The sequence below is a fragment of the Macrotis lagotis genome, chromosome 1 (genome assembly GCF_037893015.1).
Source record: "Macrotis lagotis isolate mMagLag1 chromosome 1, bilby.v1.9.chrom.fasta, whole genome shotgun sequence".
Classification (NCBI taxonomy): Eukaryota; Metazoa; Chordata; class Mammalia; order Peramelemorphia; family Peramelidae; genus Macrotis; species Macrotis lagotis.
The window spans coordinates 908,851,097-908,875,042 of NC_133658.1; the positions used below are offsets into that span (position 1 = coordinate 908,851,097).

Sequence of the window (23,946 nt, forward strand, 5' to 3'; positions counted from 1 at the left end):
GCTGGGATCCGGGAAGAGGGCGTCCAGGGGAGGCATGTGGTGGGTGGGGGGAGCCCAAGCTGTGGGCAGGAGTGGGGCCTGGAGAGGGGGACAGGCCCCCCTCCCCCATCACGAGTTATGACAAAGACACAGAATCCCCATCCCTCCCCCCAACCGTGCGAACATGGCTTTGCAAAGAGCAGTCCCCATGGCTGCGGGACTCTCACAATGGCTGGCACAGCGCCTCGGGAGGGATCCCGGAGAAGACAAGTCCCCTACCCCCACCCCAGGCTGCTCCCCAACCCTTCCACCCCCCACCCCCAGTCTCTACCCCTACTCCCACCCCCTACCCCCACCCTGGACCCAAATGTCCAGCCCCTGGCCCATCAGAGACCCAGGTCTCAGGTCTCCTCTTCCTACTCGGGGACTCGAGTATTCTTATCCTCCCCTTCTGGGGGACTCAAGACACCCTGGTCCCCCACTCCCTGCCCCTTTGGAGACCCAGGTGTCCTGATTCCCCATTCCCACCCCTTTAGGCATCTCAACATCCGGCCCCCAGCCCTAACCTTCCTCACAAGGGCCCAGCTGCGGCCTCCCTGTCTTGCTGAATGTTAGGGGTGGGGAACACTCCCGAATGGCCCTTGGCCCAGGTCAGAGTCTTTGCTGGTTCCATCCTGGCCTGGTGAGACCCCGCCTGGGCCGGGGCCAGAACTGGGGACAGGGGGAAGGGTCAGATGAAAAATTCCTCCTTGCGCTTATGTCCATCTCCTCCGTTAAGAAAGGCCTCTCGGGCCTCCCCTTGTTCATCCAGTCCACTGGCCTCGTGGGTGAGATAGGAGCCTGTAGCAGTCGGGATGGGGGGCGAAGAGAGAGAGAGAAAGAGAGGATGAGAACCTCTGGAGAGACGGGGCGGGAAGGGTCAGACACAGCCAGGTAGGGGCGGACTAGGGAGACGGACCGGGCGGGGGATCAGAGAGAACCAGAAAGAGGGGGTCTAGGGAGCATCAGAGAGAGAGATGGGGCACGAAGGATCAGAGCCAGCCAGGCAGAGGGGACGGGGCGGGAAGGGTCAGTGCCAGCCCGGCGGAGGCGGGCGGGGCAGGGCCGGGCAGAGGAGCCGGAGCCCGCGGGCACGCGGCCAGAGACACGCCCCCTCCTCTCACCTTCTCGGCTTTCCGCGGCTCCCAAGCCCCGCCCCGCCTGCTCCTCGCCAATCGCTGCCCCCCGGGCCCCCCGGGCCCCGCCCCTGCTCACCCTTCTGCCGCACGGAGCACCAGACCATGCCCACCAGGACACAGATGATGAGGAAGACGAGCAGCGCCAGGATGCCCCCCACGATGGCATAGGGCACTGAGGTCTGGGCCTCCACTACCGCGCCGGGGTCTGCTCAGCAGAGGAAGCCGCAGTGACTAGGAGGGACGAGGGGACCCCCGCGCATCCCCGCCTGGGGCGCTCGGGGTCACCCCGCCCCGCACAGCCTGGAGGGTTCGTTCGGACCACGCCCCCCTCCCGGTGCCCCCACACCTCTCGGTGCCGCCCCCTGGCATTCCACGACCCGGTGGCCCCTCGGCGCCTCACCGTAGACCACCAGGACGTAGAGAGCTCGCGCTTGGCCGTGCTTGTTCCCGGCCTCACAAGTGTAGGTGCCGTTGTCTAGGGAGGTGAGGCCAGGGAGGGTGAGCGTCTCTCCCAGCGCCTCTGCCCGTTCGGGGAGCGACTCGTTCCCCCGGCTCCACCGGATCTGCCCGGGCCTGCGAGGAGGGGCCAGAGAGCTCAAGGGCCCAGGCAGCCGGCCAGCCTAGTCCCAAGCTCTTTGGGCCTTCAGTATTCAGACCTTCAGGGACCCAGGCATCCCGAGCCCCCAGATCCCCCTTCCCGACTCAGGGACCCAGGCATGCCAACCCCCCAACCTCCAGACATCTCAGTTTCCCAGACACCTTTTCCTCCCTCCATTTGGGACCCAAGCATTCTGATTCTCAAGTCCGTTTCCCCGCTGGGGACCCTAGTGTCCCAATCCCTCAGAACTTTCCCCCTCCAAAGTAGTTGGGTTCTCCCAGTCCATCCTCAGACACCCCCGCCCTCAGCCTCAACCCACTTCAGAGTGTCCTGTCCACCCCATTCTCTAACCTGGGGTTCCCTGTGACAGCACAAGTCAACACCAAGGTGTCTCCCTCCCTCACCACAGCCTGGGAGGCATGGATCCTGGCGGAGGGGGAGTCTGCGAGCAGAAAGGAGCCAGGAAGGTCAAAGCTGGGGAGGCCCAGCAAATACCAGATGGAGAGGCTTCTCTCCTGCACCCCACTCCAACCCTGTCCCCAATGGCAGAACCCTGCTCTTCCCCCACTTTCCAGGTGGTAGAGGACAGAAGACTGGCCTGGGAATCGGGAGAGCTGGATTCTAAGCCTTCAATTTTGCCATTTCCTGGCTTTGGGCAAGTCACTTAACTTTGGCCTTCAAATAAAGAAAATGATCAGATAGTAAGCAGTTAGGTGGCATAGATGGGGGGGGAGGGAAGGAGAACACCAGATTTGGGGTCAAGAACACCCAAATTTGGGGCGGCTAGGTGGCCTAGTGGATAAAGCACCGGTCAGGAGTACCTGGGTTCAAATCTGGTCTCAGACAATAATTACCTAGCTGTGTGGCCTTGGGCAAGCCACTTAACCCCACTTGCCTTACAAAAAGCTACAAAAAAAAAGAACACCCAAATTTAAATTCTGCTTCAGATGGATGAGTAACTCAGCCTTAGTTTTCTCATCTTTAAAATGAGGATATTAACACCTACCTTGAAAGGGTTGTTGTAAAGAGCACATGAGATACCATGTAAAATGCTAGCGATTATTTGTGTATTTTAGATTTCTATCTGGAAGGACCCTCTGAAGTACCCTAGACTAACTTCCTCCTTTTGGAAAACACTGAGGTTTATGGAAATACAGTCATTTGCCTAAAGTCACAAAAGCAAATAAACAATGAAACTGGAATTCAAACTCACATCCTCTGCTTCCAAATATAAACCCTTTCCCTCAGCTGTTGTCTAAGCCTGCCCAGTTTTAGTGTTCCGGAGCTCCCAGGAGCTGGATTTGGGGGGATCAGGCATTTTAAGGATCAAAGTCTAACCCAGACTTCTCTTAACTGGATCAAACTGTCATTTCTAGTCTGTGATTGTGTTGCTCCCGAGGATGAGGGTGAACTGAAATATGGCCAGGGGACAGCAGATTGTGTGACTTTACGTGAGTCACTTGCGCTCTCTGGGCCTTGATGTCCTTATCTATAAGGGTTAGTTCAGTGATGTCTGAGATTTCCTCTCTGAGTCTCAGTTTTCCTATCCATCAAAAGTGGAAGTGCCCAAAGTCCCAGGCTAGGACCCTTTCCTCTGTGGGGTTTTGGGTACTGTGCCCTCTTCCCCAGAGTCTGGTCACTTACACTGGACATCCAGCACGTACTGAGTCTGTTTGCTATGGCCTGGAGGGAGGGCTGCATTCTGGGCCTCACACGTCACGATGCCGCCATCATCCTTCCGATCCACTTGGAAGCGCACCGTGCTGGCCACACTCCACACCTTGCCATTCTCCTGCCGACTGTCCACACCTGCTCAGGGAGGCGAATTCCCTTGGGGTCCCAGTTCCCGATCTACCCCTTCAGATTCTCCCATGGCCCAGATCAACTGGACTATTTCTCCTTCCCCAGCCCCTCCCTCAGATCCCAGCCCTCCCTCTACTTCCTCTGACCTCGGAGTTCTTTTTTGTCCCGGTACCATCGAAGCATGGCTGGAGGTCGGGATCGAGGTACAACACAGCTCAACTCCACCTCGCCACCCTCCACAGCCTGCTCCCGACCTTCCACGATGGGGTTCTCCGGAGCCACTGCAACAGAGATGGAGGGGACCTCAGCACCCACAGTAGGGAGTTGAATGAGGATGCAGGCAAAATACTCCACCTAGATTTGGAATCAATCAAATCTTGGCTCTTCCACTTACTAGTCAGTCAGTTAATAAACATTTATGAAGCATTTATATACCAGTTGATTGGGAGAGTCACTTAACCTCTCTGGAACTCGGTTTCCCCATTGGAGAGAGGGTTGGTACCAGACAACATCCCTTCTTACTATTCCCCAAATCATCCTATCTCTTCTCTCAAAGTCTCTGCATTGACTGTTTCCAAGCTTCCCTTCTCACCTGTGCCTTTTCTAAACTCTCACCTCCTTTAAAAAGTTTTTTCCTGCCTCCATTAATTTTTTTTTTTGCAATGCATTGGATTAAGTGACTTGCCCAAGGTCACACAGCTAGGTAATTATTGTCTGCTGTCGAATCTGAACTCAGGTCCTCCAGTATTCACTGCCCCTAGAATCCACTAATTGTTAATGCCTTCCCTCCCTACTACTTTGCATACATTTTGAATTCACTTCTCTATGCATGCTGTTTTCTCTTCCCACCATAAAAGATAGGCTCTAGGAGGGTGGAGGCTGATTTTTGGAGTGTGTTTTTGCACCACAGGTCATCCCTCTAACATTCACCATATGTTTGTTCTACCGACTACTTGCCTTTCCTCACATGTGATACTATATCTGCTATATCGGTGCTTTTGTGCTGTCTGGCCCCTCTGCCTGTTTATAAATATGAATGTCAATGTTCCAACCACTATGCTAAGTCCAAAGACTGTCCCTATTGTTCAGGAGGAGACCAATAGGGGAGACTTCCTGCCAGCAACTATATGAGATCAGTTAGAGACAGGATAAATTGGGGGAAAGACACTCAAAGGGGATCAGGAAAACTTGCAGAAGGCTGGAGTTTTAGCTGAGACTTGAAGAAAGTCAGGAGGCACGGGGAGAGGGAAAGCATTGCAGGCATGGGGGACAGTCAGAAAAAAATGTCTGCGCTAGGGAGATGTCTTGTGTGAGAGACAGCAAGGAAACCAAGTTATAGGACTTCCAGAGAGGAAGTTTAAGGTATAAAAATCCTGGAAAACTGTGTTTTGGGGGGTAGAGGGAGCAGCTATTGGAGTTGATTGAGTAGAGGAATAGCATGGTCAAATCTGTGCTTTAGGAAGATTACTTTGGTGACTGAATGGACTGGGCAAGCCTTGAGGCAGGCCCAGGTGGGAGGTCATAAGAGTACACCTTATGGTGGTGGCAGTGTCAGAGGAGAGAAGGGGGTCTAGAAGTCCTTCCCTCCTTATCTTTGCCTTTTGGGGTGTCAATGCGTGTCATTTCTGTGGGAGGCCTTCTTTGGTCCCCCAGTTGCTAGTGCCTTCTCCAACCAAGGTTACTTTGAGTCAGTTGGGTTATGTCATTCATGTCTATCCATTGTTATTCTTCAGTTTAACCCCATTTGGGGTTTTCTTGATGGAGGGACTGAAATAATTTGCCATTTCCTTCTCCAGTTCATTCTATAGATGAGGAAACTGAGGCAAATAGGGTGACGTGACTTTCTGGGGGAGGAGGCAAATAGTGTCTGAGGCTGGATTTGAACTCAGAAAGATGAGTCTTTCCAGCTCCAGGTCCAACACTCTATCCACTATGACACCATCTGTTTATAGAGATGGACATTTTGATTCCTCCCTCCCCATTAGAATTCAAGCTTTTTAAAGCTGGGGCCTGTTTCATTTTTCTTTTGACATTTTCAGATGTTTTTTACCTGATTGGATGTCAGTTAGCTAGATCAATGCCTGGCCCACAGTAGGCACTTTATTAACTTCTGGGTAAATGATTGAGTGAATGGAGTCCTAGCTTATGGGTTGGAAGTCATATGCAAAAGATCAATTCTGTTCAACGATCAAACTGGTGATAGGTAACAAGTCCAAGGTCACACCAAACCAGGTCCCAGAGATTCAAAGGTAAGTGGGGCCTAAACTCTCTCAGGCTTAAGACAGTTTGGGGGGGGGGCTTACCAAGCACAGTTAGGGTTGCAATCTGGTGATGGGTGTCTTCTGTGTAGAGCTGGCAGAAGTAGCCCCCTTCATCATCTAGCCGAGCATCTGAAAGTCTTATTCGGACCCTTCTGGGGGAGAATTCCTCCAATTGGAAACGCTCATCCTTTAGGGCTGGGAAGAGATCACAGAGGGGTGAGAGAAGACTCAGGTGTCCTGACTCTCTGGTTTCTCTAGTCTTTCTAAAAACCTCCCCAACCTTGCCTTCCCAGTCTTCTCCAACTGGTTCCCTTCCTCACTGACCCAGCCCACATTCTATGCTGTCTACCTCCCCACCCTGGACCACACACTTCCTTCCTCTTTTCCTCCTTCCACTGCTGATCTCCTAGTCTCCCACCCCACCAGGGCCCCAGGCATCCAGCCTGCCTCACCTCTGGTGCCGTTGAAGAAGAGTGTTTGCCGGGCTGGGTTCTGGAGGACAACGATGGACCCGTCATACTGGTGGAGTCTGCAGGTGATCTCTGCCACTCCGCCCTCCGCTACCGTCACGTTCTCAGTCTGCACCCCTTGGGCCGACCCTGGTCATGGGAGATACATGGAGATATGCAGGCTTCACAGGCAGGCGCAGAACTGCCATTGAATCATCTTTGCCCACCTCTGTCATCATTCCTGTAGCTAAACCAAAGCCCACCTGATTCCTCCTCGACATCCCCATCCCAATATACTCCCTTCCCTGTCTCCAAAGCCATTCTTCATCTCTCCGCAGGACAGTTGCACCAATCCGCTCTTTTCCCCTCTCCATCGCTAAGACACGCCTACTCTACCCCAACTATATTTCCACCCCAATTTTACCTTTTTTATTTATCCAGAAACTTTATCTCCATGGCCCCCCCCCCCCCCCAGTTCAGATGCTCCATCACTGCTTCCCTTCCACCCCATCTTCATTTTCATCCGCACTTCCATCTCTCTCCTTTCGCCCTCCCCAGTCCCGTCCCCTTCCTGGTCCCCAGCCCCCTCCTGGCCCTGGGGGGTCTCTGTGGATCTCCCTCCCAGGCTCAGTAACAAGCTGGCCTCGTGGCAGGAATGTTAATGTCCCCCGAGCCTTTGTGTCCATTGGGAGCGCGCGTGGGGGGTGGGGCGAGCCTGGAGCCTGGGGGAGGAGGCCGGGCCAGGGGGCTGAAGGCTGGGCCAGAGGGCTCAGGCTCCGGGCGCGGGCCCTTTAAACCCAAGGTTGTGTTGACAGCGCCGGGGCATTGCCATAGAGATAGTGCCAGGGGAAGGGAGGAGGAGGGGAAGGAAGAGCCCAGAGCCCCGGAGTCATTCTCCCCTGCCTTCCACTCTCCTTCCTCCCCCTCCCCCGGTCCTCCCCCAGACCCCACCGGGACCCACGAGTCCAGGACCCCCCCTTCCCGGGACCCAGGCATCCGGGTCCCAGCTGTCACCAATCGGGTTTCCGTGGTGATGGACCGATCCCAGGGAAGGGGGGGATCAGAAAGGAAGAGGGGGAGGGGAGACGCCCCTCGTGCTGAGTCAGCGAATCCCCGCGGGAGGCTCAAGGTCGCTCGGCGGAGAAGGTCACCCCCCCAGCTCCCAAGATTCTCGACAACCCCCCAGGTTTCTGGAGGTGGTACATTCCACGCCCCCCGCCCCCCATCAATGGCCGAGTCCGGAGCATCCCTGCACAAAGCCCCGATTATTCCAGCTCCCGGTGTAAAGGCGCCTGTATTCTAGGGACCCGAGCTCCCGACCGCCCTCCACCCCCAGGCTCCCAGACCCAGGCGCCAGATCCTCCTTCTCCTCCCCCTTTAACCTGAAGGACCCAGGCACCCGAACCAACGTGTCCCTTAGCGCCTGAAACCCTCTTCACCCTACTCCATGGACCTGGAAAGCTGAACCCCTCTCCCATCTTCACCCCGGGGACGCTCAATGACGTCCCCCAGGCACCCGAGCACTGCTCCCTCCACCTTCATTTCAGAGCCCGGGGTCACCTGCTCTCCCACTGCCTCAGGGGTTCTCGGGCAGCCCGGCTCCCAAGGATTTCAGTTGGAGTTTCAAGTATCACAGGGGTTACCAGGGCCTCAGAGGCACCAAGCAGCTGCTGGGGGGGGGGGGGGAGAGGGTTCTGCCTTCCAGCCTTCCTAGGACTCAGGTGCACATTGGTTTTAGTCTCCCAAGAACCCAGGTATTAGAGCTCCCAGTCACCCAGCATCTGGGTTGTTAGGGATTTAAGCACCCTGAATCTAAACCTTCTAGAGCCCCAGGGTACCAGGTTCTCCAACAGTCAGAGATCTAGATCTGGGATCCTCTCTCTCTCCCCTCAGGCCCTGCTCCTCCAGGGACCCAGACTCCTGGGTCTGGCAGGAGAGTGTTGGTGGGGGTGGGGAGGTTGAGTCAGCAGTTAGAGTCGCACAAAGCCCCCCTATGGCCCCCGCATTCCTGGGATTCCCCGGGCTCCCAAGATGCTGGGCTGAAGCCCAGGCTGGGGGCGGAGATTCCTAGGAGGCTTCCCCTGAGGTGTCCCAATGTCACTCAGCCCCCGACTGGCCTGGCCACCTTTGGCTTGGAGAGCAATAGAAGGTCAGGCTACCTGGGTTCTGGTAGGGCTGGGTAGCAGAATGCCTGCGTTCTTGAAAAGTAGGGATGCTGAAGGAAAAAGTTCACTGGTGCCATGAGGGGTTAGATCCAGCTATCTCCCTCCCTGGGGGAGAGAAAGCCTGCTTTGTCCTGGCGGGGACAGAGCTGCCTCGCACCATATTAACCACCCCCAGCTCAGTCACCTCAGGGACCCAGGCATCCTCCACCCCCAGGCCTCACCAAACCCATCAGGACCCTAGTGTCCTCCCCCTCTCCCTTTCTTCTTTAGTCCTTAGAATGGCAGAATTGAAGGATTTGGACTCCCCTCCCTCTGACATTTCCCTCCCCCCTCACTCCACCCCCACCCAAACCCAGGGCATCCTCCTATGGGTGACTCAGAAGGGTCCCATTCAAAAGCATAATTCCATTTCCATAGCAAGGCACACATCAGTCAGTCTTCCTGGGGGTGGGCTGACCACTGACGGTCTTTGTATTTTAGTGACTATTCCTGCTTCTTCCTGTGTTTGTCTGTTTCCACATAGGTCTCAATTTTTCTGTACCCTTCCTTCCCTCTAGTACCTTTCAAATGTCCTTCCCAGAGTGGCAAGTAAGATGGTTGTGTGTTGGGGAGAGCTAGTGGGAAAGATTCAGAGCCAGATTAGTGGTTCCAGACCAACTCCCAGTAGCCTAAAGATGAAGTATTTTCCTTAGTCATTGCCTCCCCCCAAGTCTCTAAAATCTGGAGACAAGGTCATAATCTGTCCAAACTAGAAAGATCCTCAGACGCATCCTCAAGTCCCACCTCTTGCTTTCCAGGTGGGAAAACTAAGGCCCAAAGAGTGTGAGAGGGATTTTCCCAAGACCACATGGTGAAGCTCTCCTGGAGAGTTAGAACTGGGATTCAGATCTTCTGGCTCCCGGGCATGGACTCATCACCACACACCTGGCCTTTCACTATGTTTTTTTTGGGGGGGGGGGGAGTTTACTTATCAGATCAAGGCAATGCCCTAAAGGCATCCACCCTCAATTTCAGAGACTTTCCCTTTGGAATTCTAAAATGCTCTCCTTCTGAGATTCCAGAAGCTAAGATTCTAGAGCTCACAAGGATCAGAATCTAGAACCCATCATTGCAGATCTAGAAACAGAGTCTTTTCACATTTCTAAACCTTCTTGTATAGCTCTGAGGCTGCAGATTTCAGAAGTTATGATCCGAAGAGTCCATGGTTCCTAGCTGCTCTTGGAGTCTAGTTCTCTACGGTGCGGAGGGAACGATTCTTGTCAGACCCAGAGTACCCGTGAAGAAGCTAGAACGCAGGAATCATTTCCCATTCTGGGCCTGAAGGTGTGAGGCTTTGATTCTGAGAGCAGAAACCTAAGACTCTAGGACAGAACTCTAAAGCTTTGATTTTTGTATCTTGAGAGTGCGACTCTGAAAGTTGAAAACTCGTGATTCTGGGAAGATCTAAGTATTATGGAATTTGTAACATGACTGCCAGGAGATTGGAGGAAGCGATGAGAGTTTGCAAGGATGGTGAAAGAATGCAGTATTGCAATGGATGAGAGAAATGGTGTTCTATGTCTCTGAGCCAGTCCTAGGAAGGAGCACGCTCTGAGGCCAGAGACATGAGGCATTTGGCTTTTTGGACCTGGGCCTGGAGATGCCTGTGCCCTGAAAAGCAAGAGAACTTAGACTTGGAAGCACTCTTGGAACCTAGAATGTAAAATGTCTGAACTGGAAGGGACAATGAAAGCCATGGTCTGTCAGAGCCAGAAAGGACCTTAAGACATATTCTGTCAGAACACAAGATGTTAGATGAGATTTTGGAAGAGAACTTAGAATCGAAATTGTTAGAGCCAGAAGAATTACCAGGGCTAGGAAAAATGGAGAATGTCAGAACCGGGGGAGACTTAGAGTTTCTCTTGTCTTCTGCTCCTCCTGTGGCAGAGAGGGAAACTGAGGCCCAAAGGAGAGAAGGAACTTGACAAGCTTCCATCACAAGGTAGGGGTGAGACAAATTGAGTTCTCCTGGCTACCAGCTTAAGGTTCTTTCCATGATATCAGATCTTAGTTGTCTCACACCTATGAGAACACCCAACTCTGATTGAACCCCAGCACAAATAAAATACAGTGGCCTCCCCAGGAGGCCCCCTATCTTCATGCATTAAAGGGCTATGAAGTGTCAAAGAGGAGGCTGGGTGTGGAGATCACCCAATGACACAGGACATCTGAGATGGAAGAAATCTTTGAGCATAGACCATCAATATGGAAGGGAACTTAGAACAGAGAATGTGGAAGCCAGGAGGGAGAAAAGGAGGAAACCAAAGCAGGAAGGGACTTGCCCAAGGTCACATAGTGGCAGAGCTGAGAGCTGCTCTCTGGCCCCTGCACTCCAAGTCCAGTGGTCTTTTCAGTCCCTCATACTGCCCTTCCGGTGTGTGAATGTATGAATTTGCTTGGTGTGTTCTATCTGGCATTAATACAAGTTCCCCCATTGTTTGTTCTCTCATAGCCACCTTCATCCAAACTCAGACCCTAATTTGGTGGGAATGGGGAAAGGCAGAGGGGCAGGGGCCCTGGAGGACATGAAGGAGGAAGGGGCCAGGAGACCAGGAATGGCGAGATAGGGATGGGAACGACAATCAGAGATGGGGGGGGGGCAGGGACTGGAAAGAAGGGGGGGGGGACAAAAGGGGTAAGGAGAGGGACAGAGGGAGCAGAATGGGACAGAGACAAGAATATGAGCGTCAGGAAGAAAGGGGTGGAGCAGAAGGCTGAGGAGCTTAGAGGGAATGAGGGGACAGTTTTGCAAGGAATGGTGGGCGAGAGGGCTGGGGAGGACCCCCGGGATGGGCCTCTTTGTCCCGGGGCTCAGCCGGGGCCTGCGTGTCTGTGTGCGTTGGGGGGATGCTGGGGAATGGGTGGACAGCCGCATCCCCCTCCGAAACTCCCACTCCCCTTCTGAATCCCAAAGCGAGTGGCGAGGTGAGCCCGAGCCGGCCGGGCAGAGTCGAGGCTCCCCCGAGCTGGCCCGGCGGCGGCGCATCGGGCCGTGGGACCCCCAGAGCCAGGATGCGTCTCCCCCTCGCTCCCCACCCCGTCCTGCGGGTCTGGGCTCGGGCTCCTTTCTTTGTCGGGGGTGTGTGGCGGCAGGGGCGGGGGGAGAGGCGCGAGACTCCGGGGGACGCGGGGAGGGTGCCAGAGATTCGAAATGGACCCGGGAGGGCTTGGGGCAGGGGAGCGGGGACCCAGTGCGGGGCGGCCAGGACAGCCGACATGGATCCGGGGACCGGCAAAGGGATGGAGGCGGAGAGGACAGGAAATTCGACATGGACTGGGGAGGGGGGAGCGCGGGGAGAGGGACCCGGGATAGAATGCGGGGGGGGGGGGGACCGGAGATTGGAAAAGGAACTGGGTGGGGGGGCGCGCTAGACAAGGGCTGGAAGGCTGAGGAAACGCGAGGGGAGGGGGCGCGAGACGGGGTGCAACGCAGAGCGGGCAAGGGGCTCCCGGCGGCAGCGCGGAGAGGAGGGGCCCGGGGTGCCAGGCAGGCCGAGCCGAGCCCGGGCTCTGCCCCGCGGGGGGATGCTCGGGGCCGTCGGGGGGGGGGGTGTCTGCGGAGAGATCGCATTGTTCCGGCCTTTGCAGCAGCCGTGACCGTCCCGGCCTCCCCTCCGCCGCCCCCCAGCCCCGGCCGCCCTGTCCCCCGCGGCACGGCGCCCCGATCGCGCTCCCTACCTGTCCCGGCCGCGGCCGCCCAGACCAGCAGCAGCGGCCACGGGAAGCGCCGGGCCGGGCCCATGGTGCCGCCGCCGCCGCTCGCTGCCGGCCCGCTGCTTCCCTCCCTCCCGCCCGCCCTCCCGCCCGCTGGCTTGCTCCGGCCCCGCACCTGCACCGCCCGGCCCGGCCCCGCCTCCTGCCGCCTAATGAGAGCGCGGGGCGGAGCCTGGGGAGCCCAGAAGGAGGGGGCAGGAAGGCGGGCTCGAAGCTGGGGGTGTGTGCAGGGGGAGGAGGACCCGGGGAGCACAGGGTTGAAGGCTGGAAGGTCAACCTCGGGAAACTGAGGTGCACAGGGGAGCGACTGGCTCAAGGTCACACAGCAAGGAGAGAGCGGATCTGCCCGGTCGCTATTATGTCCCTCCTTATCCTGACTGGGAGAATCACCAAGTGTCCCGGCTGAACGGGCCCGGGACCACGGAGTGTCAGAACTGGGAGGTCCTTAGATCAGCGAGTCCGTGAGAAGAGCCCTGAGCCCCCAGAAAGAGAATGGCAGAGACCCCAGAAAGAATGCCAGCCTAGGGCACGGGCCATGCTTCCGGCTGGCTCCTGCTCAGGGCTCTTGCCACTTCAGTCACTGGAGACCACAATGAAATTTCACATTGTGAAAAGGGGAGGGGGGTGGGCTGAAGCCAGTGTGCCTTGGACCCAGAGAGGCCTGGGGGGTGCTGCTGAAAGGGCCGCCTCTGAAATGTTCTAGCGCCTGCAGCTAGGCAATCGGATATGAAGCAAGGAGATACAAGGCCCTTCTAACCCTGAGTCAGATAAAGCTTTCAGACTAAGCAGCTGTCCATGGTGAGCAGGCAGGGCAGTTTTAAAAAACAGACAATGCCTCCAGGCGAACCTCTTCTGGATTCCCACGGGCCGGGTCCCTGGGGTGAGGAAGCTCCTTTTCAAAAAGAAAAGCCTTTCATAGCCAAGCCCAAGATGATTGATAGTTCCCCCTCACTGTGGGAGTTACTATGATTAACTAAGCTAAGGGATTTTCCCTAGCCCGGTGCTCAGATGTATGATGGTCCTGTTGGGCCAAACAAGAAGACCAGAGTCCACTCTTCCCATCGAAGAGAAGATGCGGAGGCTAGCAAAGGACTCTAGCTGAAGTCAGAAGCAGGCTCTGCCACCTAACACCCCTTGGAGCCCATCCCTAGAAGAGACCGAAGGAGCCGGGAAACACCATCAAAGGAATCATGTAAGACCAACTGGAGAAGTTCCATGCCCATATGTTAGCTACCTGCCTACACATGATAGTGTGAAGCTTCCATTGAGAAGCAGAGCTAGCAGGAGCAGCACAGTCACATTCCTGGAAGGGATCAGAAGCCCTTGAGAGCCAGAGATGTGTGCTTCACATCTCCAGGAATATCTTTCTTGTTCCTCACATGTGCACTCTGACCCCATGAATTCCTTATCCATTTGCCCCTTCATATGGGTACTCTAGCTTCATACGTACCTCTTCCCAAGTGGGTAGAGTGCACAGGGGAGTGACTGACTCAAGGTCACACAGCAAGGAAATATCAGACCCGCTTGGTTGCTATTTCAGCAGTCAGGAGGACCTGAGTTCAAATCTGACCTCAGACATTTGGTAGCTGGGTGACCTTGGGCAAGTCATTAACCCCGATTGCCTAGAGTCCAAGGGCCATCTCCAGTCGACCTAATCCATATCTGGCCACTGGACCCAGATGGCTCCAGAGGAGAAAGTGAGGTTGGTGACTTAGCACAGACCCTCACTCAAATCCAATTCATATGCTTATCATGGCGTCACCTCTCTGATATCAAAGTCTTCTTCCAGCATGAAGGGCAAACATCATCGTCAGATGGTGTAGTGGGTAGAGAACCAGGCCTGGAGTCAGGAAGATCTGAGTTCAAATTTAGCCTCGGACAATTACTAGTGTGAGCCTGGCTGAGTTAGTTAACCCTATCGCTTCAGTTTCCTCTACTGTAAAATGGGGATAATCATAGTATCTGCTTCTTGGGGTGGTTTATGAAGGTCAAATGAGATATATTCTGCTTAGCAGAACATCTGTTTCCCCCTCCTTCTTTTATTCCCCTCATTAGATGACTTTGCTTTGAATTAATTGTGTTAAATTCATCAGTAAAAGGAAACATATTGGTGGGCATTCATGAGCTATGATCTTGAGCAAATGAGTACTCCCAGTGTACCATCCTTCTGGTATAGCTTGTCTGAAGGGACCCCAAAATGAGGCGGGGCTAGGTTTCCAGGTTCCATATCACAGACGAAATTGGTCTTAGTGCATAGAACACAGGATGGTATTACTGGAACATAGAATTCAATTGGTGATATGTGAAAGCAACTCTGCCAGGTGTGGGGAAATTCACAATTTATCACGAGGAGGAAGTTTAATGGGAATTGATATGGACACAGATAAAAACAGTGCAAAATGGAATATAATGGATTCAAGGGACAGATTCGGAAAATGTTGAAAGAGAACTTTATTTTTTTAGAAAGATTTTATTTTGCGTTTTACAATTTCCCCCCCTAATCTTGCTTCCCCCCCCCCCCCCCACAGAAGGCAGTCTGTTAGTCTCTACATCGTTTCCATGGCATACATTGATTTCAGTTGGATGTGATGAGAGAGAAATCATATCCTTAAGGAAGAAAAGTAAAGTATAAGAGATAGCAAAATTACATAGTAAGATAATTTTTTTTTTCCTAATTTGAAGGTAATAGTCTTTGGCCTTTGTTCAAACTCCACATTTATTTCTCTGGAGACAGATTCTCCATTGCAGATAGCCTCAAATTGTCCCTGATTGTTGCACTGATGGAGTGAGCAAGTCCATGAAGGTTGATCATCACCCTCATGTTGCTGTTGGGGTGTACAATGCTCTTCTGGTTCTGCTCATCTCACTCACCATGAGTTCATGCAAATCCATCCAGGCCTCTCTGAATTTCTATCCCTCCTGTTTTCTAATAGAACAATAGTGTTCCATGACATACATATACCACAGTTTGCTAAACCATTCCCCAGTTGAAGGACATGAGAACTTTTTTTAATTGAAAAAACATCAAGGAAAACTTCACAGGGGCAAGTGAGTCTTGAAGAAAGGGAAAGATGTTGACACGAGGAAATGAAGTACATGGCAGATTTGGGGAATAGCGTGTGTAAATGACCAGAGGTGAGAGATAGAATCTTGACATTAGGGAATTCTTTGTTTAAAAAAAGAGAAATTTTCAAAAAAGAAAAATTATAAGTGATATCACTTGGCTAGAGCAGGTGAAGAAGAGGAAGAGAAGCTGAAATGGAGAAGATAAATTGGAGCCAGAGTGTAGGAGATCCAGAATGATAAATCATAGAATTAAAAAAAAATTTTGTTAAAGGCAATAAGGAACTATTGAAGTTTTTGGAGCAAAGAGTGAAATGGTCAAAATGGATTATTTTGGTAATTGTAAGGAGGATGGATGTGAGAAGGGAGAATCTGTAAGTAGGCAATTAGGAAGCTATTTCAATAATCCAAAGGAGGGGTGATGAGGATCTGAACTGGAGTGGTGATGGGGGGAAGGGAACAGGTATGACAGAAGTCTTGGGAATAGAATCCATAAGAACAGGCATGTGATTGACTATGGGAGATGAGAGAGGAGGAAGAGTCAAGGATGATGTAAATTGATTCATGAAGTCATGAATCTAGTGACAGGGAGTAGGCAGCTGCTCTTATCAGAAACATGAAAGTGAAGCAATGTTAAGGGTGTAAGAAATCTAGTTCAATCTTCCCATTTTACAGGTTAAGGAACTGAGGTTCAGAAATGGGGGAAGGTCTTCCTAAAGGTCAATCAGGTCACGTATGACTGAGTTGGGATTTGAACTCAGTTCTACTGACTTCCAGTTCAGGGCTTTTCCCTTTATATCTTTGATGGGACACTGAGGGATTGAATGTACTGTTGTATGGCAGTGTGAAGACCTTTGAGTGAAAGGGAATCATTGTGAAGAGATGAGTATGTAAGATGTTTCATGTGATTAACAACTTCCAGAAGGAGTGTCTAAGGATCAGGGGAGATGGTAAATTCAAGGATGCATGTGCAAAGGAGAGGGAGAGAGTTTGTCACAGATCATTGTAGAAAAGGGTGAGTCTGAGAGGGTGGATGTGAAAAAGGCAAGAACAAGGGATCATGTGAGGGAGGGTGTTCTAGAGTGTCTGAAAGGGGCAGATGTCATTGTGACAGAGGTAAGTGTGGGAGAGGATTGTTCTAGGCTGGGTGTGTAAGTGGGAGTAGTGTGCTTGAGGAAGGTAGCTTGAATATCAAAGAAAAGAAATATTTGAGAGGTGAATGTCCAAAGGTGCGGGGAAATTAGAAGAGGGAGTTGGGACTGACTGAGCGGGATTAAACCTGTAAAGATCACAAGCCTGACTGAGGGAATAATCCTACAGGATTATCGGAAGGCTGTGACAGATCTATGGATGCACTGGAGAGGCTGAATGTGATTCTGGGAGAGTGTGGGATGGGGTGTGAGGGCTGAGCCTAAGGCAGCAAAGATGGATTGGTATATCCCTCCAAAACAGTTACAGAAAAGATGGCTGGGGGGGGGGGTTGGGGAGGGGAGACTGCTTCAATCACTAGTCCACCTAGGGGTATGTATTCCTAAGGTAACAAGATGGAGAAGTGGGTAGAGCACTGGCCCTGAAGGCAACAGAACCTGAGTTCAAATCCAGCCTCTGACATTTACTAGCTGTGTGACCTTGGGCAAGTCATTTAACCCTGACTGCCTGGCATCGAGGGTCATCTCCAGTCATTCTGATCCAGATTTGGCCACTAGACACAGATGGGTCTGGAGGAGAAAGTGAGGCTGCATCCCCTCATTTAAATCCAATTCACGTGCTTGTCATGACATCACTTCTTTGATGTCACGGTTTTCTTCCAGAACGGAGGACAAACATCATAAGCAAGAGAGATTTAGAAAGAGTCTCGATCTCCATTAATCTTAGAAAGTATAGTTTTAGCTCTCTCAGGGCATCATGGGAGATGTAGTTCTAACCTCTCATAGCATTATAGGAAGCGTAGTCCAAACTACCATAGTCTCATGGGAAATGTAGTCCATGATCATCCAAAAATACAAACTAAAAACCCAACACACCAAACCAAAACAAGAGTGACAAAAAACTTATCGGTCCTCTTATCGGTCTTCCTAAGACCAATCAAATTCACTTGTCACAGACTCTTTTTGTTGTGAACATTGGGAGTGATGCCCTCTCTCTTTTCCTTAAATTTTAATTAAAAAGATTTTTTTGATACTCTCTCTTCCTGAAATTTTCTGGAAATTTCCATACCAAGGCTTGTTTCATCTATTTAGTATATAAGGTCCTCTTTTGCCAATACCTAGTATCTCCCTAACTCTTAAGTCATGGATAGAAAAATCAACCAGGGGATCCAATTGAGAATCTGCACATTGCTGTAACATATAGTGACTTTAACACAGTTCCAACTCAGTCCCTACTTGGGCATTGTTAAGGAGTGATGAAGAACCTTGTAAGAGTGGGTACCAAGACCTATAAGAGGTCTCCCCTCCTGTTGTGGCTTAGGGGCCAATGACTATCTTCAAGACCCCAGTCCTGGATGTATCGGTATTTGGTATCTATATTTGGTCCTATTTGTGTCTCATGTATTTTCTGTGTTAGGTAAAATAACATTTGTTCTACACATGATATTCATATTGTAGACTAAGTACCTTTGCCTGAGGGACATTTACCCACATCTGGAGAGATTTAGACAAGAGTCATAACTAAGCTTTGAGATAATTATGCCAACTGTTTGTTCTCCAAACGGTGGGCGTCCAACATCTCACCCTGGAGGGCTAGAAGATGTTTTGTTGATGCAGTAGCTCATGAGCCCCAACTGGTACACTTCTTACCATGATAGTCAATGGATCTGTTAGTCGGAAAGGCTCAGCTTTTAGGAAAGGATATTTAATAAGGCCTTAGAAGAACTGTTGGTGCAATGGTATCCCCCCCAAAAGGAGATATACCCTTCCACAAGTACAAGGAGATGTAGACTTAAGCTTAGAGGATACATTTGGCAAAAGAGTAACAAAATTTCTGAATATCGTAAAAGAGTAACAAAATTTCTGAATATCGTAAAAGAGTAACAAAATTTCTGAATATCCCTTTGCTTTAAAATGTTGGGTCCATTAGCATCTTTTATAGAGACTTGAATTGGGGTTCACTCTATCCTTTGGTCATGATGCAGCCTCCCATCTGCTGATGTAGGGACAAGATGGTGACAAGACATCAATTAGACACTGGAAGTTCATGATGTATTCCTCCAGTCAAAGAGAGGAGAGGAGACTCAGGCCCAAGGCTCTAATCCTTCCCCAGTGTATTCATTCTCAGGAGATTAAATGACCTATTCTTTCCATTTGGGTGAATCCCTTAAACTCTGAACCAGATACCTGGTTTTTATTTAGGCTTCAAGGAGCAGACCAAATTTTCTCAGCCAATCTAAGCACTCTTCCTGGGGAACGGATGACTCTCTATACTTCATCTAAAGTCAATAATTGATTGATTAAATGAGATTAAAATATCAGGGCTTCCCAATTTATTGCTTACTTTAAATAATGGCAGATTTACTCAACTGTTTCCTAAACTTATATAATGATTTCCCTGGAGTTTGCTTTCCACTGGGGAGCAATAAGCCAATGACAGAAATGCATCCCTTGGAGGTTAGGCCCTCAGGATGAGGCCTGGGTCTTTATAAGCTCAGAGTCCTTGGGGAGGTCCCAAATCACAGAATACATAGACAGTCTAACCCTCTTCACTGTTCAGTCTTACATCACCAAGCTTGGTGGATACCTCCACTGAGTTATCCCATGACCTTTTCAAACTCAGCAGGGTAGATACTTAATAAATGGCTATTGAACTGTATTATTGAGAATCAGAAAAGGCTTCTAAAAGAAGGTAGCCCTTGAAATGAGACATGAAGTGAGGAGGTCATTCCTTGAGGTGGATGTGAAAGAGAACAGTATTCCAAGGATGGGGCATCTCTTGTACAAAGTCAACCAGTCAATTCACATTTATTACCATTTTCTATTTACCAGACACTGGAGACAAAACATCATGTAGGAGGAACAGGAAGTGGGTCAATGTGAATGGGAGCTAGAGGGTGAGGACTAATGTGACACATCAGAGTGGAAAGTTGAGTCAGAATGCAAAAGATTTAAATGTCAAAATGGAGGAATTTGTATTTAATTTTTTAACTTTCTATAATATTTTATATCCCAAATTGTATGTAAAAACAATTTTAACATTAATTTTTATATTTTATTTCTACCTCTCCCCCCTTCCTGAGAGGGTAAGCACCTGAGCTAGTTTACAGATGTGCAATCATAGCATATTTCTATATTAGTCATTTTCATTAAAATTTTTTTGTTTGAAATTTGTTCTTTCTGTCTTCTCCATTCTCCCTGAGAGAATAAGCAATTTGGTATGTTTATATTTAATTCTTGAAGTAATAGGGAGCCCTTGAAAGTTCCTGAGCAGAGGAATAACATGACCAGATTTGTGATTTAAGATAAACAATTAGGTGTCTCGATAGAGCAGAGTTTAGAGAAAAATTATACCCAAAATAAATATTTTATTGAAAAGAGAATAGGGTAATAATTTCCATTTACTTCCACTGAGGGCACCATCATGTTTACAGTCACTTAAGTTTCCTAACTTGTGTCATCCTTGGCTCTGCCTTCTCTCTTATTCCATATATCCAGTCAGCTACAATTTTTATCACTTCCATTTTCACAACATCCCTCACACTCTTGTCCAGTTCTGTATTCTATGGGCCAACGCCCGCTTCAGAAATTAAGATCATCATTTCCTTTTGCTTGGATGAGTACCCTAGCCTCTTAATTGTTTTTCCTGGTAGCCTTCTATACATTTTTTAGGGTTTTTTTCTTTTCAAGACAATGGAGTTAAGTGGCTTGTCCAAGGCCACACAGCTAGGTAATTATTAAATGTCTGAGGTCAGATTTGAACCCAGGTACTCCTGACTCCAGGGCCATTGCTTTATTCACTGCGCCACCTAGCTGCCCCATTATCTCTTTAAGGCACAGATCTGACTAGGTCCAACTAAGGCCAACTAAGAATTGACTGCCCATTGTCTGTAGAATAAAACATAAGTCCCTCCACAGATTGTCCCAATCTACCTTTCTAACGCTCTTGTATTTCCCCTTCTTGGAGTCTACTCTCCAACTAATCATTAATTGTTAGACTCATGATTTCATCTTCTCCCTGCATGCCTTGACTTCCACACCTCCTCCCCCCATTTAGAAACAATTTAACTTTAAAAATCAATTAAAATTGATCACTCAGTATTGATCAATCAGTATCAATCCATGTGTCAGGAGAGACGTTGCCTATGAAATTACAATTTTTAATTATGTGAAGATTACTATAACTTTCATTATATAAAGTTGTCTTTATGCATATAGTAAATTGCCTTTTCCTTTGAGTAGGTAATAACTTTACCATATTATTTTCAAAACAGTGATTTTGTGCATTTCAAACATAAGTCACTAGATGGTGCAGTGATAACGTATTGGATCTGGAGTCAGCACCATCTGAGTTCAAATGTGGTTTTGTAACTCTGGGAAAATCCCACCATGTCCCTTGACCTCTATTTCCTCATCTGTAAAATGGGGGTAATAACAATGCCCAATGCATAGAATTGCTGTGAGGATCTAGTCAGCACACATATAAAGTCCTTAGTAAAACTTAAAACTCTATCTAAATGCTAGCTTTTGTTATACTCAAGGGCAACCAGCTCCAGAGGGCTGTGTCTGGAATCAGGCAGACTCATCTTTAGGAAGTCAAATCCGGTCCCACACTTCCTAGCTGGGTGAACCTGGACAAGTCACTCCCCTCTATTTGCTTCAGTTTCCTCATCTATTAAATGAGCTGGAGGAAAGAAATGGCAAACCATTCTGGAGTCTCTGCCAAGCAAATCCCAAAATGTGGTGAGGAAGAGTCAGGACCGAAACGAAGTAACAACTAGAGAGATGTCATAATTAAAAATATATCATAGGGACAGCTAGGTGGTGCAGTGGCTAGAGCACTGGCCCTGGAGTCAGGCGGACCTGAGTTCAAATCTGACCTCAGACACTTAATAATTACCCAGGTGTGTGGCCTTGGGCAAGCCACTTAACCCCACTGCAGAAACCTAAACATATATATATATATATATATATATACATATATATATATATATATATATATATATATATATATATGTGTGTGTGTGTGTGTGTGTGTGTGTGTGTGTGATGGTCTTTAATAGATCCATTTCTGGAATATATTATCTTTCGTCACTTGACATTTCTATCCTTCTTGAAAAGCTCAGCTCTGATGCCAGCTCCTCTGGGAAGACTTCCTTAACAACGACTGTTAAAATGAGGGGGGAGGGCACCACTTTGATATTATATTTATTATTATATCATATTATATTATATTTTTATTGAATTAGTCAATCCTGACAACAAGATGATGAAATGAATGAATGACTCAGTCAAAGACATCTCAAGGAAGAAGTCTCATAGTATTGTTAAGAGACTAGGTCCTGCTCAGTGGGGATTTTATAAAAGCAATGAATTGGTTTGGAAGAGAATTTTACTACAGACCAGCATGGATCCCAAAGGAAAGCTTCCCAGGCAAGGCCCTTAAAAAGAATCATTTGTTGCTTGGTTTGGAGAGGAGGAGGAAGAGGAAGGAGAGATTCAGCCAGGGCTGTGGTCTTGGTCTCCCTTCTCTCTCCTAGGCTAGAAGACCACCTTGTGAACTTTGGAGGGTCCAAGGATCTGGGACTTCCCATAGGAGTCCTACAGTCCTAGTAGCATCGGTGTAATAACTGATTTTGTGGCTGCGTCTGGAATGAGGAGACACTGAGGAAAGTCAGCTTTAAGACTCTACAGGAGGGGCAGCTGGGTGGCGCCATAATGGATAGGGTGCTGCGCCTGGAAACAGGAAGATTTGAACCTGAGTTCAAATCCAACCTGTATGACCTCGGCCAAGTCACTCACCCCTATTGCTGCCAAAATAAAAGACTTACAAGAGTTCAAGGGACAAGTTACAGCATACCCAATAGGGGCATTTGTGAGTACCCCATGATGGGAATTTGACTATATGTCTTCTTTAAGCTTGAGCTCTCCTCTCCCTTCTATATGTACTGGGGGACAATTTGTGGGGAGATATTTGATACCAATTCTACAATCATAGTAAATACTTATTTCAAAAATCTAATTGATTTGTTGTCTGGTTTTGTCTGACTTTTGGTGACCCTATTGAAGGTCACCCCAAAAGCACTGCAGTGGTTTCCCATTTCCTTCTGTAACTCATTTTACAGATGGGGAAGTTGAGGGGAACAGGGTTAAGTGACTTGTCTATGGTCACCCAGCTAGTAAGTATCTGAATCCTTGTTTGAACTCAGGAAAATGAGATTTCCTGACTCTAAGACTGGCAATCTATCCACTGCACCACCTAGGTGTCTCTCAGTCACCCCTGTTACTCAGAGGGAGAAGTGATAGCAAGCTAATGCAGGTTGGATTTGGGAGAAGAGCCCCAGAGCATGCATCCCTTATGTTTATCTGTGGTACTTGTTGAATCTTCCCAGTAGAAGGTAAACTGGCTGAGGGCAAGGATCACTGTTCATTTTATTTTGTTTTTGCAAGGTAATGGGTTAAGTGACTTGCTCAAGGTCACACAGCTAGGTAATTATTAAGTGTCTGAGGCTGGATTGGAGTTCAGGTCCTCCTGAATCCAGGTCTGGTGCTCTATCCACTGTGCCATCTAGCTGCCCCTATCATTTTTCATTTTAATCTCTTATTCTAGTATCTTGGACATACTAAGATTTGTGTTGTGTGGACTGGGTTCTTTGATGTTTACACTTTTAGTGTGTGTGACCTTGATTAAGGAAAGCAAATAGGAATGGAGGTCAGTGCTTCCTATCCACATGCCTTGAAGCAATCAATCAGCAAGCATTTGTTATTACATACCTACTATGAGCCAGGAAAATAAACAAAAGTTGCCCTCAAATATCATAGGAGGTATAAGGTTCACAATCTAATGAAGCCATCATTCATCCAACTCACTTAAGGTAATTTTATTCATCCGGTAAGAACACATCTATTGAATTAAATGATCAATCAGAGGTGTTAAACTAGGTGAGAAGACTATTTAATCAGTGTAGAAGGAGTGAAAAACATTTCTGGAAATGAAAAGATGCTAGAACAGTATAGTGGTATTGATTGAGGGGATATTGTCAAGGTGCTGACCTGGAACCTAGAACTGGGGAGTGGGAGATCAGACCTGGAAGAGAGAGCACCCTCGCCAAGCCCCCTGAGAAGGAATTGGCTCCTCCACCTTTTCCAATCAGAGAGTGGTCTTGTGAACTTGGAAAGGAAAGACTTTGGACTTTCCACTGGGGCCCTAGCAGTATCTGGCAATAGTTAAGCCCAGTATGTGCATAGGAAGACATAACTTAGATTCCCCCCCTTCCCCACCCCCCAAGGAAAGAAAGCTTCTGGATTCTGTTGCAGGACAGCTAAGGAGAACTGGAGAAGGCTCCACAAAGGGAAAAGAAGAGACTTCCCAGAGCTTCAAGGACACCCTCTGATCCTTGGGTTTTCACTGTAATCTTCCTTTCCCTTGGATTCAGTATGTTCTTGTGGGAGGGTGTGACAGTTTGGGGAGAATTTTCTACTAATTGTTCTGGCTATTCCACCTCAGTGCTATTTCTTTCCTTTCCTAATAATCAATAAATATTTTATT

The 23,946-nt window shown here is 49.3% G+C and overlaps 1 protein-coding gene across 1 annotated transcript; it reads right to left on the reverse strand.

The window, feature by feature from the left end:
• Positions 1-337: 337 nt before the first annotated feature.
• On the reverse strand, positions 338-12,214 carry CADM4 (cell adhesion molecule 4). Its single transcript, XM_074219435.1, has 9 exons — positions 12,151-12,214; positions 6,272-6,418; positions 5,862-6,014; positions 3,705-3,839; positions 3,400-3,564; positions 2,107-2,197; positions 1,558-1,730; positions 1,234-1,362; positions 338-819 (listed from the first exon to the last, which is right to left on the reverse strand). Exons 1-9 carry the CDS (start codon positions 12,212-12,214, stop codon positions 710-712), a joined length of 1,167 nt encoding a protein of 388 aa, XP_074075536.1. The 3' UTR covers positions 338-709.
• Between the last annotated feature and the right edge of the window lie 11,732 nt (positions 12,215-23,946).

Coding starts and splice junctions, on each gene's coding strand:
- CADM4 (XM_074219435.1), bottom strand. CDS start 12,214: ATGGGCCCGGCCCGGCGCTTCCCGTGGCCGCTGCTGCTGGTCTGGGCG. Junction 6,419..12,150: donor GGCGGCCGCGGCCGGGACAG/GTAGGGAGCGCG, acceptor TCCCATGACCAG/GGTCGGCCCAAGGGGTGCAG. Junction 3,840..5,861: donor TGCAACCCTAACTGTGCTTG/GTAAGCCCCCCC, acceptor TCTCTGTTGCAG/TGGCTCCGGAGAACCCCATC.